The 19,824-nt window shown below is 44.8% G+C and overlaps 1 protein-coding gene across 16 annotated transcripts in view; it reads right to left on the reverse strand.

Moving 5' to 3' along the window:
- Positions 1-19,824, reverse strand: part of nbeaa (neurobeachin a) — a 104,910-nt gene that overhangs the window by 22,373 nt on the left and 62,713 nt on the right. For 4 of the 16 annotated variants that reach the window (XM_086176693.1, XM_086176683.1, XM_086176682.1 and 1 more), the window contains exons 14-33: positions 17,282-17,361; positions 16,865-16,927; positions 16,389-16,486; positions 15,366-15,458; positions 13,193-13,301; positions 12,981-13,062; positions 12,052-12,175; positions 11,778-11,970; positions 10,243-10,923; positions 8,372-8,821; positions 7,302-7,519; positions 5,114-5,267; positions 4,610-4,633; positions 4,105-4,188; positions 3,291-3,471; positions 2,385-2,509; positions 2,239-2,304; positions 1,749-1,917; positions 1,162-1,535; positions 141-277 (exon numbers count right to left, since the gene is read on the reverse strand). In XM_086176693.1, coding sequence (XP_086032819.1) covers positions 141-277; positions 1,162-1,535; positions 1,749-1,917; positions 2,239-2,304; positions 2,385-2,509; positions 3,291-3,471; positions 4,105-4,188; positions 4,610-4,633; positions 5,114-5,267; positions 7,302-7,519; positions 8,372-8,821; positions 10,243-10,923; positions 11,778-11,970; positions 12,052-12,175; positions 12,981-13,062; positions 13,193-13,301; positions 15,366-15,458; positions 16,389-16,486; positions 16,865-16,927; positions 17,282-17,361 — 3,505 coding nt within the window. Of the gene's footprint in view, positions 1-140; positions 278-1,161; positions 1,536-1,748; positions 1,918-2,238; positions 2,308-2,384; positions 2,510-3,290; positions 3,472-4,104; positions 4,189-4,609; positions 4,634-5,113; positions 5,268-7,301; positions 7,520-8,371; positions 8,822-10,242; positions 10,924-11,777; positions 11,971-12,051; positions 12,176-12,980; positions 13,063-13,192; positions 13,302-15,365; positions 15,459-16,388; positions 16,487-16,864; positions 16,928-17,281; positions 17,362-19,824 lie in introns of all 16 variants that reach the window. The other 12 variants (XM_086176692.1, XM_086176690.1, XM_086176689.1 and 9 more) reach the window with 5 other exon arrangements.

A 19,824-nucleotide genomic window follows, 5' to 3' on the forward strand; every position in this document is an offset into this window, starting at 1 on the left:
TCTGCAGAATAAACATGTTTTAAATCTGTGCTTAAATCTGTGCTTTGTGACTACAATGTTTACATTGAGTGCTCCTCCAAACAGCTCAAGTTCATCTTTTTTTTCCAACAATAAACACTTTTGCAGAATGCAGAGCTGACCTGTCGAAGGAGTGGAACTGCATGGGCAGCATGGGGTGTGTCTTCAGGGCGGGGTCCGGGTGGTAGGGCGTCGGGCCGGACTCCTGCCCCAACTCCCCGCCATCCACCGGCGCCGCCACCAGGCTTTTCAGAATCTCCTGCACGTCAGAGGAAACAACACCGCCGCTGACACACGGACAACAACTTGCCGATGTCTTATTGCTCTCCTGCTTCTTAAACACATTATTTCCCCACTCATGAAGAGAAATAATGCTTGATATTTAGCCGAAGGACACGTGTGACAGAGGCCGAGGCGCTGCTCGTTGAAAAGACGTATCGCATTCAATTTAACCGTCATGCAACCGCAAGGTTTGGTCGTGCACGTTGACCCGCTTTTGAGATTGACCGATGACAGCAGCCATTTACATGTAGCGATTGTTGCCTGTCTGATGAAGACCTGCAGGAGCATTTGGAAAACAGATTGGGTTTTACATCCGTGTCTTCGAGTGTCGAATAAGGTGACTTAAAAACAAAATGCAATAATATTATTATTATTATTTTGAATTTAAAAAAAAAAAAAAAAAAATTGCCTTAAGGCAACACTTCCATCTGAATCGTTAGCAGCGCAGAATTGCAGAAATTCGCTGATAAGACAAGAATGATAAGATTACCGATCCCCCGGTGGGGAAATCCAATAGTCACAGCGGCATTACAGGGTGAGAAAGTGTGCAAATAAGAGAATATGCAAGTAAAAGATAAAGATACAAATAAAGAAGACAATGTACAATATAAAAAATAGAAAACAAAAAAAAAAGAAAACAACAAAAGAAATGCCTTGTGCAGTGAATGGTAATAGAAATAACAATAGATAAAAGTAGTAAAAATAAAATGATAAAGTGTCCAGGAGAATGTATAGATATGATGTAAATATTGCAAGAGTGGTAAGTAGAAATGGCGGCAGCTGTGAGCAGTATCAGCGCTGTGCTACACGCAGGAAAAAAAAAAGAAAAGATGTCAAATGTTGCCGCGCAAAGAGTCCCACCTTGACGTTAATGCCTTTGTTTGTTTGGCTGATGCTGGAGATGGACGAGGGCGGGGCTTGGCTGGAGTTGGGTGTGGAGCCGGGGTTGTGGGGCGAATCCAGAAGGCTCTCCTGTGACCTCCGGACGTCGGACGACAGGCTGCACAGTAAGTCCGTCCCTCCTCCCCCTCCTCCCACGTCTCTCTCCCTGTCCGTCTCTCTCCCCACCAGGCCGAGGCCGAGCCCCAGGCCCATCTCCGAGCCGTTGAGGGACCCGGCAACATGGCCTTCCTCTCCGATGCCGGAGTCCGTGTGCGGGAGGCCGGCACGGGGGGAGTCATCCACGGGGGTGGGCGTCTGTTTGTCACGATCGGAAAACGTCGTGGACGGGTGCTCTGGAGGAGGAGGGCATTTTTTTTTTTTTTTTTTGTTAGAAAAAGGGTGAAATTGCTAGAAAAAATAAACAACGATACATTCACAACATCACGGAAAGACATTACGTAACCAGGCCGTCTGTGAGATCACATTCATCTCTGTAACCTCGCTAGAGAGCTTTTATTTCAGCGCCTACGTGAGGAACACATTAAGAGACGGGAGATGGGAGTCACCTGTGCTGGTCGGGGAATTGATCTCGTGGCGGATGCTTCTCCCCGACAGGCTGGTAGACCTGCCGATTTCTCGCTGGGGTTCCAGGATATCCCGGTACTTCGATACCATGAGCACGGAGATAAAGTAGACGACGGCCAGCGCCAGAAACTGAGCCTGCTTGCTGTCATCCTGCGAGGAAAAAAAAAAATAAGCGTGCATTTGCGGGAGTCAGATCGACTTAGTTAAGATAAGATAGATCCCACGAAGGGGAAAATTAATTGTCACTGCAGTATATATGGATACAAAATGGGACTATGAAAAATATAAAGAAAAGACATAAAAGAAATGAAAGAAAATGCCTGATGCAGGGTTTATATAATCGCCAGAACATAAACGATAATACATAGCAAATAATGAAAATTGAATAGCAAACAGTTAACATGATGTGAGTAGTTAAAAATAAAAAAAGATTACCTTTTATTTAAAAGGAAAAATGTAAACGCTCCTTACCACGTCTCTGAAAACCACCGCTCGGAGCCGGTTGATGTCAACATCCTGGAGGAGTCTGTCTGGATCCTGCTAAAGATAGAAGACAGAATCTCAAACGGGAGTTTTGTTGATTATGCATGCCATATCTGTGTGTGTGTGTATTGTACCTTGCTGGTGGTGGAGGCACTGTGGAGGCTGTCTTGTGATTTGCTGCTGGTTAAGGAGGACTTACAGTTGCGGTCTCTTTGTCTCTGCCTGCACTCCAGACAATTCCTCACCGCCACACAACACACTAATGGACAAAGACAGGTGAGGAAGAACCCTGTAAGTATCGCACGGAGCCTCATCCTCTGACAGAACACTCTGACACTACTGTTTTATGTACTGAAGCAGTACGTCCTTATATTTTTATTCTCTTTGGTTGTGCGTTACAATTGCATCATAACTCTGGATTTATTTTTAACATGTTAATGGAGCAGTGAGAATATTATAGCCTTTTCTAAAAGGGAGAGAAACACCACTTACTGTCAGTGAACGCTTTACGCAAAGAGCTAAAAAAGAGCGTTCCATAAATAATGCTGGGGGCGCTAAAATGGTAACCATGGAAACACATATGCTCACTACTATAGCGATACAGTAATATAGCGCAAGCCAAAAACCAGGTAACAAGTAAACACCTTGCCCAGATATTGACGTTTTACCCAGGATCAATGATAGGTTTGGAAATATCTTGGCCCCGAGGTGAACGAAGGTTAAAGAAGAAAGATGGCTGCCAGAGGACCACATGATTGCTGGTACCATCTGGCGCCGCAGCCAAGTTGCGGGCACAAATGGGGCGATATATCCTCCCGTCGGCGCCAAAGCACCGCAGGAGCAACGAGTAGCCTCCGAAAATCCTAACCTGGGGTGTTTGCACGGGCTGACACATTTTTTTTTGTTTCCTATTAGCTCTCAATTTGCTTGACTGCCTACATTTTGACCTAAAAGCCCCTCAGACCATCATAATACTTTCAAAAGCAACCTTTTTTTTTTGATGAAAACGCATTCTGAGATCGGACGGGCGGCGCACACACCCAGCCGGAGACACTGCCTCATCAGTCCTCCGGAGGACATGTTCTTCTCCGCCTCGATCTCGCTGAAGTTGAGGGAGCTGGCGAACACCAGCACGTCCACCATGGCCATGAGGCGAGACAGGAAGGTGACCGCCGTCTCGGAGGACATGCCCTGCGTGGCCTCGATGTTCTCCAGCTCCGTCTGTGGAAACAGGGGAGGGGAGGAGCAAACACACACACACACACACACACTCGGGAGTTATCCACTGAGAGACGACGAAAGGGGTCGTACAGGTTTTAATTTTTTTTTTTTAAGAAAAACACTTTCTCCCGGGAAAACGACCGCAGCAGATATTCAGGAAAGTGGCCGGTGATTCGGCCGGACAATCTACTTCGGGATGTAAAGCCGCCAGAGTGAAATACGTATTAGGCGATGGAGTGTGTGTTTAACAGAGGGATAACAGCCGGGTGACACAAAGGTAATGGTGACAGCGGGGCAGCGGCGGACACGGTGAGGCCTATCAGCGGTAAAAGGTGCCGGAAACCAAATTTAGCCTGGGGGGGGGGTGTATTCAATAGTGAATAAAACCAGCTGTGGGGAAACCCTGCTGCGCGGCAGGTGTTAAAACCAACAGACTCCGTGACCGAATGCGTCTCTGCTTGGGTGGGCAGGACATGCAGGTCGGCGTGGGGAGGTGGGGTGAGGGGGTGCGGACATCCACGTCGGAAGTGGGGGTGGGGATCACGGACACACACACACGGTGAGGACAAGGGGGTTGGGGTCGGTGCTCTGAGATCCCCTGGTGATGGCGGGCGCCTCGGGCTCTTTACGCACCTCTCCCCCCGCGCCTCCTCCCCCAGGAACAGGGGTCACCTCCTCTCCCTTTGACCCCCTCTGGGATCCGGCTCCTCCTGTCTTCTTTAGTATCGATACAAACGGGAAAGGCTTAGCAGAGGCACCGCCCACGGACCGAAAACCATTTATTTTTTTTCCTTCCGCGATTCTTAAAATACGAACTTTAGCAGCCCCGAATCACGGACCTCTCTGTCTGTACATCCCCCAACCCCCTCTTGTTTGTATGGTAGAATATTCTAACAAAGTTAGAATATCTTCGTATTTCTCTCTCTCAAAAAAAAAACAAAAAAACAAACATATCGACGAAGAGAGAAAATTCACAGAAATACAGATCACCGATCAGTAGCAAAGGTGGAGGACAAAGAGAATCACTATGGATACCAAGCAGGCAGGGGTTAGTGAGAGTTGGTCACAAATGGCAAATCAACCGGAAACACAAGTATTAGTAGAAGAGGAAAAAAAGGCGGAGGGAACCGCAACTTACAGTGTTGGCACTACTCTTAGAAGTCTGCACGTGCAAAAGAATAGACAAAAGAAGGACAAGAAAAATACACAAATACATAAAACACAGAGGAGATAAAAGAAAGGTGATTAAAAGTGTTTACTGAAATAAATAATACATAAATAAACAGATTGTTAATTAAAAAGGACTCGAGAGGAAATCAAAAGAGGACTCAGATACTGTTGAGTGTGTTCAGATCGCCGGGGAGATTCACATGAAAGAATGTTCTGGAAAGTTGGATCGGTTATCACTCCTTTCCGTCTCGACTGATTTCTGCGCGCATTGATATCGACGTTGATGTTTTGTTTTCTTGTCTTTTAATGGTTGGATCATTTTAGCTTTTATTTTATGAAATAAATCTGCATCCCCCGACGCGCTGAACACAAGCGGGCTGACGTCGGCGGGTTCTCCGAAGCTCTGGAACCGATCGGCGACCGACCGCCACTTTCCCTTCCGACCACAGAGGGGTGGAATGGAGCCACTTACGGAGGGAGAGGTGGCCGCGGACAGGAGGGGCAGGATGCCCCCGCAGGCGATGATGATGTTGTCCACCATCTGAGAGATCAGGTGGATGGTGTTGTGCACGAAGATGATATTTTCGTTGCTGTTGACGAAGTCCATTACGGATTTGGTGGAGTGGCTGCAGGGGAGGCGGGAGTGATTTTAAGTAGAGCTTGGAAAAAGGTAATAACACAATCATTACCCTGTACAATTATAACAGAGTACTCATTCATTCATGATCTCTATCGCTTGATGCTATCCTAACCGTCACTGGGTCTCATATGAACCGCCTGTATGTTTATGGACGGTAGGAGGAACCCAGGAAAAAGATGGAGACTAAAAAGAAAAGCTTAGAACCAGTGACCTTCAGTTCTGTGAGGCGGAAGCGCCAACGACTGCCAATAGTTTCCCTTCTATATTTTTCCCTTCTCTATTTAAAGACAAGAAAAGTGAACTAAAAATACATTTTGAATGATAACACCGAGGCAGCAGCTGCAAAAGTTATCTTTTATCACCACCCGACAGATTCCATAACCAAAAAAAAAAAAAAAAAAAAAAAAAAAAATTTCATTTTCATTTTCATTTTATTGGAGAGTATCACGGTACTCAGGGTCTTGAACTTAAGCAACAACTTTTACTTAACTCTGGGGATGGGCTTTTTTTCTCTGGGGGGCAAATGGCATCCTTAGGAGCCCCACGCTCACTTTAAACCAGGGGTGTCAAACTCATTTTGGTCTGGGGGGCCACATACGGCCTAACTTGATGTCAAGGGGGCCAGAACAGTAAAATCATTACCTAGAAGTAGCACTAAGTCCAAATTTTACCTTTGTTTTGGTGTAAAAGGGGTGAACAGGTAAATTATAAAAATCTTTATATGTAATGAACTGTTCCTCAAAAAAATACGCAAGGAGGTATAAAGCTCACAAAGCTAATGGTGGCTATTCTGGTTATTAAATCAATCTTTTTCATTTTTTTTGCTGTTGTTTTTTTTTTTGTGGTTTTTATAGAAATAAGAAAAGAAAAGATCATTCTAACAATGTCACAAGGCGTTTTTTTTTATAAACAAAAAAAACTGTTTTCAAATTTTGAAGCAAAACATACATTGCAACGTTACTCTTTCATTTTTTTCCTTGGCCGTGTTTTTTTTTGAAACCCATTGTAAAAAAAAAAAAAAACCAAGATGCATGTGAGAAGAAACGCGCGGACCACACCAACACAAAGATTTGATTTCAAGCAGGGGGCCACAAAATAGTGTTCCGAGGGCCGCAATTGACCCAGGGGCCGCGAGGCTGGTACCCCTGCTATAAACAACAAAAATAAACTTTATTTCGGCTAAAGGGGGACAGTTAGCGGCTGGCAGTGGCTGAGAGGCGGGTCCACCCCTGGACTGTCAATCAAAAAGTCCAAACAGAGACGCACAAGCAGGAACGCACCAACTACTGTGTAAAGATAAACAATCTAAATCAACGCATTACTTTAAGTACTACTTAATTTCCCAGATACTGGCATGACAGAAACAGATATTTGTTGAAAAGAAGGCAAACATGTTTAGAACATCTATTTAAGGCATCTGCGGCCTATTTTCACCACATGCTCTATGCCAGAGGTGTCAGACTCAAATACACAAGGGGCTAAAATAAAAAAATTGAAAAAATGTTTTATATTGGTGCAAGTCAAGGGCCGGACTGACGGCGATGTTGATTGAAAACTTGTTGAAATGACCTTATTGCACACATTATTGCCTAAAAAACAACATGAAACATGAAATAAATTATACGATAAGAGAAAAAACACTAAAATTGGTCCTATTTATTTCTTATGGCTTTATCGGCGACTTCTCCAGAGTAAATCCAATTGAAAACATTTTTCTCTAAGCAAACTAAAGCAAAAAAAGGAATTTTCTTCCAAGACAAATCCCATGTCCTGTTTTAGCAAGAGGCAAAAATTGACAAAAATGAAACTGCATTACAAACTGAAATGCGTAAAAACTGCGCAACAGTTTGCTGCTCTGTGATGCTCGTCTTATCTGAGCGAGCCACCGGCCTTTCATCATAGCCACCTTCCTCGAAAACCTCTGTTTTCATAGTCCACTTTTCATTTTTGCCATTTTGTGGGAGAGGTAAAGCAGAATTGCCTTGAGTTTGACAGGTGTGCGCTAAGCCCTACGACTCACCTCCTCCACACATGCACGTCGGTCTCCAGGGCGAACAGCAGGTCTGTCAGCAGCCTCTGGTGCATGGGGGACCACTTGAATTCTGGGATGCGGAACATGGTGGTGCGGGGGCCGGGGCTGAACTGCCTCCGCTGCTCCTCCGTCATGGGCATTCCCCTGAAGCCCAGATCCACGCGCAGGTCACGCTCAAGCTGGGCGGCGCTGCGACCGTGCAGGGCCTGCGGAGAGACAAACGGCCGACGCCGAGATTTCAAAGGACAGATCTGAGGAAAACCGACGTGGAGAGAATAACTGCATATTGATCTATAATTAAACCAACTGCATATTAAGCATAGAAATGCTTGTCCTTTATTTTGTTTTGTTTTTTTAATTATTTTGAAGATTCCACATCCATGATTATTCATTCATTAGCTATAGCACCTGCACTCAGCCTATCTCAGCTGTCATTGGTTGAGAGGCGGGATTCAGCTTGACTCAACCGCCGGTCAATCAAAAGGGTGCAAGTAAAGAAATTCGTCCAAAAGTATTTTGACCGGGGGAGAAAATCCACACAAAGATGAACAGGCAAGCTCCACACGAAAAAAGCCCCCTGTCCGAATCTTCCCCCGGAGCTTTTTCCAAGAATCAATAAGATACATGAATAATAAAATCAATGGTGAAGTAAGTTGTGAAGTAAGTAAATTTTCCCATTTAAAAAAAAAATAGAACAAAGAAAAAAAATTATAAAACGTTAATTTTTGAGTGTCATCATCTCAACGTCTTTCAAGGGGTCGGTGAGTTATGAGGGAAACTTACAGCGTGTGTGTATGTGTGGCATTTCTTTCTGCTATTTTAGCCAAAATGAACCAACCGTGTCTGGTATTCCCCGCTAATGAAACTCAGAGCAAATCAAAGCAGGGCAGCGCCGGGCCGAGGATGAGGGCGACGGCCTTGGAGCTGGAGGGGTTTCCGGTTCAATAGGCAAAGCAATCAGATTTATCTGGTTGCAAAAAAGAAATTCTCGGCTCCGGTCCAACGAAAATCCTGTTTCTCTCGCGCCGATTTGAAAGCAGAAGGTTGCGTGAGCTCACCTGGGTGGTCGCCGTGGTTTGGATCTTCTTCGTGTCCTTGTCCTTCCCGTCGTCGGACCTCTCCGTATCGGACGTCATGCTGGCCGTGTCTCCCGCGGCTTTCAGCCCCGCCGCCTCTCCCTCGGCGCCGGACGCGCCCTCCCCCTCGGGCAGGTCCGGTCTGGGCCCCCCCTGGATCTGGGTTTGGCTCTCGGCCTCGGCGATGGAGCTGATGTCGGCGAGCGGGCTCTGGATCTTGAAGGGCCCGTCTTCCGGAAGCCCGCCGGCAGCGTGGCTCTGGGGCTGCGTCAGGTCGGAGCCGCAGCTGGTCATGTGGGCCAGGAGGCTGAGGTCATCGCTGGCGCTGGCGGCGGAGTGGGCGGGGACCGGACCCGGCGGAGCCGGCTGATCCGAGCTCTTCAATACCAGGGCGTCTGTGGCGGCCAGAGCTGGGAGCAGCTTCTCATCCACCTGTGAAATATCAGTCTTTCAATGGGATGCGGTTAAAAACCACGCGTTTGCACGGAGGAAAGACTGAAGCAAACACTGTCATAGAGGGGCCGAGACTGGCTGGTCATTTTATTTGCCGTCCATCATCAAAGAATGACGGCGGCGCTCAGCCGGCAGCCGACCCCTTCATTCTATCGCTCCAAGAAACCCTCTCGAGAAGAGGGAGGAAGGGGAGGAACGGCGCGGCGGAGCTTTCCAGACGGAGGGCCTGCTGTGGCTGCAGCGTGTCCTTCAAACCTCCTACATGAACATGAAGGGGAGGCCTTGAACGGACGGCTCTGAGCCGTACGGACTCACTTCATGATTTTAAACAACTCGGTAGAGAGGACAATTATAAATATATGGAAACATGCTATCACTATGAATGCTTTGGATCTGATATCGCCCATGTGATATATACTATCTATATATTTATCAACATACCTTGTACTGTATACAGCTATATCTCTATATATAGATATATACACACATCATTTACACAGATATATATATATCTATATATATCTATCTATATATATAGATATATATATATAGATACATATAGATATATATATAGAGAGAGAGAGAGATATAAACACGCATTATATACACACACACACACACACACACACACATAGATATGGACTGGTTCCAACAAGTGCCTTATCACTGGATCAATGGATTGTGATACAAAAGTTAACTTTTGTGTATCAATCCATTGAAATAATGAAATAACATGCAATGTGAAATCACATGTATATATATATGAAAGTATGAATAAAAAATATATAAATGTCTAATTTCCTTATATTGTTGTTCCTTGTGTAATTAGCAGACTTTGAAAATCAGCACAAATTTGTCCTATGTCACTTCAAACGATTTGGGAAATCAGCAAGAAACGACCCTCAAATAGGCGATAATTTCACCCGCTTGGCCTGGGAAAAAAAAAAGTGACAGAATGAGAAACTGACATGCAGCCGTGTCAGCATTCAGGGATGATCAGAGCCTCGATGATTCAAACTCTGTTGTTAAAGGTCAGATCGATGATGTTATTGACACCTGGGAGAAGCTTTAAAATGCGCGTCTCCGGCGTTCGTATCTAGAATGTGATCCGGAACGGATCGGACATCTGCCAGCACGGAAAAAACCCGCTGCCGTTTTTCTGCCCGACCTCAATGCCGTGCCAAGGTTTATTAACGGAGGTATGATAATCGTATTACCGATGAATAATCGATGCTTGATTGAAAGCGGTTCCCAGTAGAATCCACCACAGCTGCATTTCTTCCACAGTACATAATGCCCCCCTGCGCTTCGGGAGCGGGAATGGGAATTTTGCATAAAGCATTGCCCTCCAGCAACCCATGATGCCACTCGTGAGTCACTGCAGTCGTGCGACGGCCTACCTTGCTGAACAGGAAGCCGTTGTTGCTCGGGACGCTGTCTTTCTCATCCGCCAACGTGATGAGAGGACCCATGTTCCCGTCGTCCTCCAGCGTGACCCCTGAGAGCCCCAGGCCCGAGCCCATCCCGACCCCTGACCCCGGCGTGTCGTCTTTGGGAGCCAGGTTCCCGTTGAGGTTCTGCACCACGGCGCAGTAGGCGCTGTCTAGAAGCGAGTCCACCTCCACGAGGGGTCCGTTCTCCATCCCTCCCGCGCCGACTCCTCCCCCGCCGAGCCCCTCCGGGGACAGGTCTAGATCATCCAGCTTCACCTCCGTCGCCTCTACTTTTTCTGCCTTAATGTCCACCAGCAAGTCGTGGACCTCCACCCTCACCCCGGGGCCGGCGCCCTGCTCCCCGGGGGTCAGGGCTTCCCCGTTGGGCCGCTTCACCGCGCCGTCTACCAGGAGATTGCGCGAATCCCCGCCGGCCCCCTCGCTGTACTCCGCCTCGCTCTCGGGCGTCTGCGTCTGGGAGTTGTCGTCGATCTCCAGGTTGCCATTGACCACGGGGGCGGGCGTGGCGGAGAGGCCGGAGATGGTGGAGACGGAGCCTTTCTTGCCTTTCTTCATGTTTTCCTCTTCCTGACGCTGATACTCTTCATACATCTTGGCCAAGTACTCCTTGTGGGCTTCATAGGTCACCTGTGACAGATTGTAAGGCTGGAATTAGTGGTGTGATCATAACAGCAGCACTAACAACAGCTAACCTCCACATCCATCACTCCGCCACCGCGCAGTCATTACGGGGCTCATTGATCATCTGCACCGGATGGATGAAACTAAGACACGACACTGAGGGGACTATCAGACCGTTGCCCGTGACGACGCCTCATTTGAGAAGTGAACGGATGTGCGAGATTCCCCGAAGTGAACGAAGCAACGCGAGTTTTATTTCCAATTTTTTTTTTTTTTTTTAAGAAATTCCAAGGGTGACGGATCAATGAAAAGATGTCAATATGTAGATTTTTTTTTTTCTGTAAGAGTCAAATGACCACAATCTTCAAGTGAAAAAAGTTATTTATGGTTGCATTCATTGGGAACATGTTATGATGGATGCAAAAACTGCAAAGTTACAAGCGATAATTAGGAAGCAAGTTTTGGTAATATATCATAAATTAATCATGCAAGACACTCTTTTTGAAGGGACTGCATTTACTTGAAAAAAAAAAAAAAAAAAAAAAGTTTACATTTCATTTATTATCCGTGAGTTTCAGGGGACTTGAATTTTAATTATTTGTTTGGCACTAATTTAAATGTAATCATTTATTTATTTTATTTTGCCAGTCGTTTTGCCTCCTGCCTGATTCTCCACACTTTCCCTAATCCTCTAAATGTTTCTCGGCTGTCGTGTATATATAAGGCGCTGACTGACAGTTACATTTCTGATCAATGCTGCTGATTATTTCCTGTTCTAAATTGATTATTGCTTTTGTTGACGACAATCTCAAAGTCACAGATATTCAGCTTAGGAGGACGGTTGGAGAAGATCTGCCCACCTTGGAGTGAGCGATGGAAAGCGTGTCCACCCACACCCTCCAGCCGCCCCACTCGTATTTGATGGCGTGGTAAAGCAGGATCCTGAAGATGTTGTAGACCATCTCGGTTATTTTCTGCTCCTCTGGGTTCTTGGGGTTGATGTATCCGAGGGAGAACATCCAGTCCTGCCACACCGAGCACTGCAGCAGGCAGCTGGAACGCAAACCGACGACGGCGATTTGAGTGCCCGCTGGGAAAAATGCAACCGATCGGCCGGATCCCTCTTGTTCTTACCGCCTGTTTTCACGGCTGTTACTGAAAAGCTTGATCATGTCGGAGAGAAAGAGTCTTCTGACCTCCATCAGCTCCGTGCTGGGGGTGGAGTTCTTCAGCAGCGTGGCCACCACCTTCAGAATCACTGGGTGAGAGGGAAACATCGTCAGTAAACAAAAGTTGAGCGGGATTTCGAAGGCTTTCGCCGGATTTTGGAAACAGAAATCTGAGCCGGTATCAGCCATCGGCCCCCCCTCTTACAATCAAAAACATTTTATTCAATTAATACAAAAGCCCTTCATCAAGTAAACCTATGGCTAATGTTATCAGTGAAATATACCCGGTGTGTCAAAAGTTATGGCCTATTCCTAATTATGTTATTATGATTTTACATAATATTATATTATATCATATTACATTATAGCTTGTTATATTATATTACGTTATGCACTTACTGTGGACAGTAAAGTGTAAATTTCATTATACAGGGAAACACTTTCGTTCTTACGCTTGTGACAATAATCACGAAACCCTTGAATCCTTATATTATATCATATATCATGAATATAATATAAATATGTAATATGTATTGTTATATTGTACATTTTCCATCGCAGACAAATATATTCTAATGAGGAGCTAATTACAGAAACCTTAGAGGAAAGACTTTCAAAAGCTGTTGGAGAGAGAAATTAGACACGCCGCCTCAGCCTCTTAAATATGGAAACATTTCACAGACGGTTAAAAATGATATTTGAATTTAAAATTGACGTGCACTCATGTTTAAGAAATTGGATTTCTTGTTGATTTTAAGTAAATAAAGTCAGATTCTAACACCGTAGCAATTAAACTGTTCCCGGTACGATACAAACAGCGGGGATATTGACCCCCTGTTGCCTCGGGATGATCGGCGGCTGTGACGGAAACAGGAAACCTGGCCGAGCACTCACTGGGGTTCTGGATCTTGATGGTGGAGTCGGGCTCCGGGTGCGGTTTGTGAACCACCTGAGTGCACACCTGCTCGGTCAGGATCTGGAAAAAGCCGGGGGAAATCGGTTACATTCACCCTTTTTTTGCACCTTAAAAATGTTGCGAAATATGCGCCAGTCACGGCGTTGCTATGGTGACACATCGGACGAGCCGCCGTAGGCCGATCACCCACCTCGTACAGGGTGTTGTAGGTGGTGATGGAGACGGTGTTGGTGTGCATCATGAGCCGCTCCCCCAGCAGTGTGAACAGGCTGTGGGTGTGCATAATCTCCACCTTTCTCCTAAAGGGACAAACACACACACACACACACACACACACACACACATGCCATTCAGAACAGTGCTAACAGTAGGTGAAAGTGACATTGATTGTCAGCAGCCAGATGAGGTTGTATTATATTATGGGGCAGCACCATGTGGTCCTGTCAGTTGACGATGGGACCAGAGAGAAAGCTAACAACAGAAATAAAAAAAAATAAAAAAAGAGACACTGGCGAAGGCAGAGCTCATATGGGGGCAAATCATTAACTTTGGCAATTAACTTGGCTGGTAATGTAGTGTGTGTTTGTGTGTGTGTGACCAGGAGAATGTTAATATCTCAAATCAGGGTTGGCTGATGCAGACACAGGCATATTCATAATTACGAAAAAATAACCCCCCCCACGATTGTTTCTGCACATTACACAGAAAAATGTCACGTTGATCAGATCCGTCTATAAGCCTCCTGCAAGTAACGGATGGAATTATTTTTTTCTTCTGAAAGAAGTTCTGTTTAGTTCTTCAGCTGCTGTACCACGTTAAACGTGACATTACCCAAAATAAAAGTTCAAGCCGTTCTACCATTGCAGGCATTTTAAACAAAGCTCAGAGAGAGAGAGAGATGGCTTGTTGCAGGGACACCGGAAATGTTATTGTCCGTTTCACTTTAATGGCTGCGATTTATAAACCCAACCAATCCCTTGAAATTGTGCCTTGTCTTAAGTTGTGGCAGTTACTGCAACTGAAGATTATTAAATGGATTCTTCCACCGCATAAAAATCAATGGGAACATGGAGAAATGGGCGAAACTATTAACTGTGAGCATTCCTCACCGATACCCGCGGAAACATAATCCCAAATCACACCGAAAAACAAAAAGAATCTAGTTTCTCGACTCACAAAGCGGCGAAGGGGACTTTGATCAGCTTTACGATCCGTATATGTAAATACTATTAGAATCTCGCTGGCTACAAATGAACCAGCGGTGAGATTGTTAATCGACACACTGCCATTATCCTGTCAATAAACAACAATTAGGGGGTCCATTTGGGTAAACTCAAACTTAACGGCCCGGAGTTTCACAACTGGGCCACTTAATGGAGGATATATGTGCACTGATATAAGGTGTTAGAGAAGTAGGGGATGCATCCACAGACAGAGGCTTGCATTCTTCACAACTCAAATACTTTTTGGACTTTTATTCATTTATTATCTTCACCGCTTATCCTGCACTCAGGGTTCGGGGAGGGGATCGCCATGACGATCACACATAGACGTACAACCGTTCACTTTTTCAATCACACCTTTAAAGAGTCATTTTTGGTCTTCAATGACCCTACTATGGGGAGAACATGCATACGCCACGAAGAAAGGCCCTTCTGTCCGAGTTGAACAGGGGACCTTCCGAGGCGGAGGCGCTAACCGCCGTGCCACGGTGACTCCCGCCGTCACGATTGCGACTCATCCCGACTGTCATTGGCCAAGAGGCTGATTCACCCCAGACCGGTCCAAAGTCGACGGCAGTGCTGCTTTTCTGATTTTTATTTATTTATTTATTTCATTTCCCCCAAATTTGAAATGACAAGTCCACTTTAAAGGGGCAGCCTCCGGGACGTTCGTCTCCCGGCAGATTCGGAGTGGGCGGCTGAGCGAGAGTGCGGGCCTCAGGTGTGACACGGCGGCGTCCAGCCCTGTCACGCAGGGAGACGGCGGCGTGTCACATGGGATGAACGGATCAGTTCTGCAGTCGCCGCTGCCACTCAGCAGTCCACCTCCTGCCAGTGCGCACTGTCAAGATGATTGTTCCACATGGAAATGACGAGGACGTTACATTCGTATAAACACACACACACACACACACACATACATACACACACTCACCTACTAAGAAGGGAAAAAAAACTTTTCTTAGGTACTGCAGAGTCGTTTCTCTAAACTAAATTTCTGCACGGGTTGTTGAAATGATGCACCAGAAACTGGGAATATGAACAATACCAATACCACCCAATACCCCCCCACACCACACACACACACACACACACACACACGCACATACAGCCGAAAACTGATCAGGAGGAGACACCCACTTGTGACCGAGGTGTTTGAGGAAGTAGCCGAGGACTTTCAGCGCCTGCACCCGGATACTCTCGCTCTTGGAGGCCAGGAGTTTGCAGATCACCCTGCAACATGCCGAAAACACACCCGACGTGAGCGCGCGACCTCAATCGCAGGCGAGAAGAAAATAAAAATGGTATTGATATTATGATATAATATTAGGCACGAGTGAAAGAAAAAAAAATCCAAACCGGGAAGTAAAGATTTCCTTGAAAATAAACATGCTCTCTAAACATTCACTTCATTTAACAGGGATGTTTCATCCTCTTTACCTATTATGAAAAACATTTATTTAAGAAAATCTATTTAACACAAGAACAGTTAGTTTTATATATTGTATATATATCTGTTATATTAGTTAGTTAAAAGTTAAAAGAGTGGGAAACAACCTGATCAGTGAAATATACTTGTTCTGTATCGTTTCTAATGATATTATATTAAATGATATATATGATATTATAATGCATTAAACATGTTATATTATATCTTTATCACAAATATAATGTGAAGCTAACTGAAAACAGTATTGCATTACATTATTCTATTTATCAGCATATTCAAGTTTTAAATTCAACTTAATATCAGTTTTGCAATGAATTGCATTTCTTATTCTGTTAAGAACAAAAGTGACAATCGAAAGAATGATTATTTCTATGATTTGTGGTAAAACTTTTACAAACGTTTTCTTTTTGCAGTTGTTTTTTCCTAAATGTACATTACATCAAAAATGTTCTGTTGTGAAATATTTCAGTTATATATCTGGTTTCTTTTCATCATGTCCTCCTGGACACTCCCTTTATGATTTTGCATCATAGTCTTCGGGACAATGGAGGGATTTTTAAATGCTGAGAAAATCAAACCAGCTCTCTTTGAAGATGAAGAGGACATTTGTGGACAAAAAAAAAAAAAAATTACAGACCCCTCCCCCGCCCACTCTTGGTAATCATCCGTGTCAATTGTTGCATCTGCAAGAGCGCGTCGGCGCTGAAAATCACCTGATTCCATTCCTCTGGTCGAAGGCGGGGATCATGGACGCCGGGTGTTCGGACATGAGAGCCACCAGGAGCTGGAGCACGTCGTGGATGTTCTCGTCCTGCCAAGATTAAAAAAAAAAAAAACGACTGAGCATGCTGACACAGGGAAGAAGGGAGAAGGGAGACAGGTGGGGCCGGCCGACGGCGAGGACAAAGACGGGGTGCCGGGTCGGATGCATCAAGGGCTGCGGCGCAGCGGGGAGACTGGAGAGCAGAAATAGATGTAATTGCTACAAAGGAGAACATTCTGTTCACTTCATTGTCACCCGGTTTTGTTTTGTTTTTCATGTCACCACAAGCTGCTGCTGACTCACACCCATTCAGGCAGACCATAAATCCAGCCCGCGGATACGCGTGTGTGTGTGCCGGCGGCACCTCTCACTCCGGCCCCTCCGACGGCTTCTCCTGCAGCTATCTGAACCGAAAGAGCCTCTCACCTCGTGCATGGTCAGCAGGTAGTTGAGTATGCTCTGCAGCTCGTCCTCCTTCACGCCTCGGTCCTGTGGAAAACACGGCGTTTCAGCGATGCATTCAGGGAGCTGTGGTTGTTTTTTTTTTTTTTTACATCTTATTGACTCCAAATGACTTCATTAATTTTGTCCTTGGTCAGTGCGAGTTAGTGCGAGGCACGCAACATCCCAGGTAAATGCAAATGCAGAAACAAGCATTCTCAAACACACACACACACACACGGACATATATGTAGTTGCGTTCTCCATTCATGCTGCTGGTCTAATATCTGATTCTCCTCAGACATAATTGAGATTAAACCAACGCGCACCTGCAGGCAGAGAAAACAACATCTAATGGAAATTAATGATTTAAATCGATCGCCTTGGTGTCTCCTCACGAACCTTGAGTATGAGTTGCTTGAGGAAGAGTAACATGAAGGCTCTGAGCGAGATGATCTCTTTCTGGGATGGCCGTGGTCCATCTGAAAGAAAAAAAAAAAAACATGAATAAAAAGGTTTTTTTTCATTAACATCCATTTTGCATGAAGAATGATCGAGTCTCAACTGTTATTCACTGCTGGTAGTTCTTTTATCGGGTTTCAAGAGAGCAAGGAGTATGTTGATAAACACAGAAATTAAATCATCCCTACCCAGCAAACTTAAAAACAAAAAACACATTTCTTATCTAACTTTTATGCACTGGCCAACTAGTTATCATGTGAACTGAACAAAATAAAACTTGCAATTGAAATATTTAAGTTTTTTGGCATTTTATTTCAACTTCAAAATCATCGTAATCATCCGTACAAAATTAAACAAAGGAAAATATATGGAGTTTCTAAATTCAATTTTGATTGAAAATACTTACTGTCAAAATATTTAAAGAAAATAGCTTGCAGGCTGGATAAAAGAGCAAAATGGGCCAGATGTAGCCCGCGGGCCCTAAAATGTCCAGGTCTGCTCTATGCGATAGAAGACTATCAGCCAAAAAGAAAGAAAATGTGTACAAGACAGTGGTGAGAATGGTGGGTCTAGAAACGGCGACAATGATGAAAAGACAGAAGGCAGAACTGGAGGTCGCAGAGATGAAGATGTTGAGGTTTTCTTTGGGAGTGATGAGGATGGAATGGATCAGGAATGAGTCAAAGAGGGACAGGACATGATGTTTTGGAGAGAAGCTCAGAGAAACCAGACTGAGACGGTTGGGTCACGTGCAGAGGAGGGATAGTGAATATATTATTAGACGGATGCCGGAATTGGAGGTCTTGAAGAAGACCAAAGAGAAGATTTATGGACGTAGTGAGAGAGGATATGAAGGTAGTTGGTGTTAGAGAGGAGGATAAAGAGAATAGGGTTAGATGGAGAAGGTTGATTTGCTGTTGCGACCCCTGAAGGGAAAAACGAAAGGAAAAGAAGACTGTCTCAACCACTTGCCATATGGAGACACACAAGCCTCACTCTCTCATTCACACATCTGGGCAATTTCTGGCTTCAAATCAAACTCCTGCATGTTATAAAACATGACTTGATGTAAAAGTTTATTGTTCTTTGTTATCTCAGAGGTCCCTTTTTTAAAGACCCCATCTGGCTTTTTCCGCCTTTTTTCCCTCCCGGCTTCCTGGTTCTCCACACACTGCACCGCTGCTGCCTATTGGAGTGCAAATGCCAACACTTCCAGGCATGGTTTGTGGAACTGAAGAGCCAAAAATAAAGTCTTCTGATGTCTTAGGTGTTATTTTATTTTCCGCCTCCCTACCCAAGTGCTGTGTCATGACGTTGTTGGATCTTGTTCTATTTAATGTGAGCAACAAAGGGAGAGGGAGACGCAAGTGCAAACAGGATTTATTGAAAGATGAATGAATACATCTAATCCTCTAAGAGCAGGGACGTCTGACCGGCAGCTGCTTACCCAGCAGAAGCAAACAGTAAACAAGAATTCCGCCTTGAGTGACCCGAGTGTTCGTCCACCAGTGGGTGGGATAAAACCCTGTGACTGGAGCGCTCCTTTACCACCTATCATCCTTATGTGCCAGGCTGATACGTTTTTCTGAAACAGTGACACTCGCCATCCATCACAACTCTGTGTCGATAAAAACAAAATAAATCGAATCAAATAAAATAAAATAACAAGTGCACGTAGCCACAAAGGGAGTGCGTCCAAGTGAAACCTTGGGTTTTCTTTTGAGTATTTAAAGTACTGAAAGACGTTCGGGTTTTAGAAAAAAGGGTTTTACAGATGTCGGTGTGATGGTGCTGACCTCAGGGTTCTTAGGGCGTTCAGAAACACACACATGCACGCGCGCACGTACCCATATACAGGCTTACAGACATCCCTCATCATGAACAAATTGGAAAAACAAACAGTTTTTAATCTAAATTCGAGTTGCAAACAAACACATAAACAAACAAACTCATGGGCTTTCAGCACTGGTACTCAGCCACGTTATGAACATTGTTCATTGTTTTGTCCACCTGTTTTTTGGGCTATTTTCAGTAAGTTATCAGTAAGTCCTCATTATGGCTCCCAAATAAGTTAAGACTGCTTGTAAAAGCGGTGTTAGGAACAGGAGTGTCAAACTCATTTTGGCCACATACGGCCGAATTTGATGATGTCAAGGGGGTCCGACCAGCACAATTATTATCTAGAAGCAACACCGAGTCCAAATTTTTCTTTTGTTTTAGTGTAAAGAAGGTAAACAGGTCAATTATAAAAATCTTTATATGTAATGAACTGTTCCTCTAAAAAGAAAATACATGACGAATTAATATTAAAAATGAATATTAAAAAAGAATTGATGAAATAACACCTTAAAAATATTGTTGAGTTAACAGAGAAAATCTTGCCGCGGTGGGAAAATTTGCCACTAGAATTTAGTAGAAAATTGATTGGTAGCATGTATAAGAGTTTCTAATGTTTACAAGGCTAATAGTGGCTATTCTGGTTA

Source organism: Fistularia commersonii, chromosome 29 (assembly GCF_037954325.1).
Source record: "Fistularia commersonii isolate RoL2024-O1a breed Wild chromosome 29, RoL_Fcom_v1.0, whole genome shotgun sequence".
Classification (NCBI taxonomy): domain Eukaryota; kingdom Metazoa; phylum Chordata; class Actinopteri; order Syngnathiformes; family Fistulariidae; genus Fistularia; species Fistularia commersonii.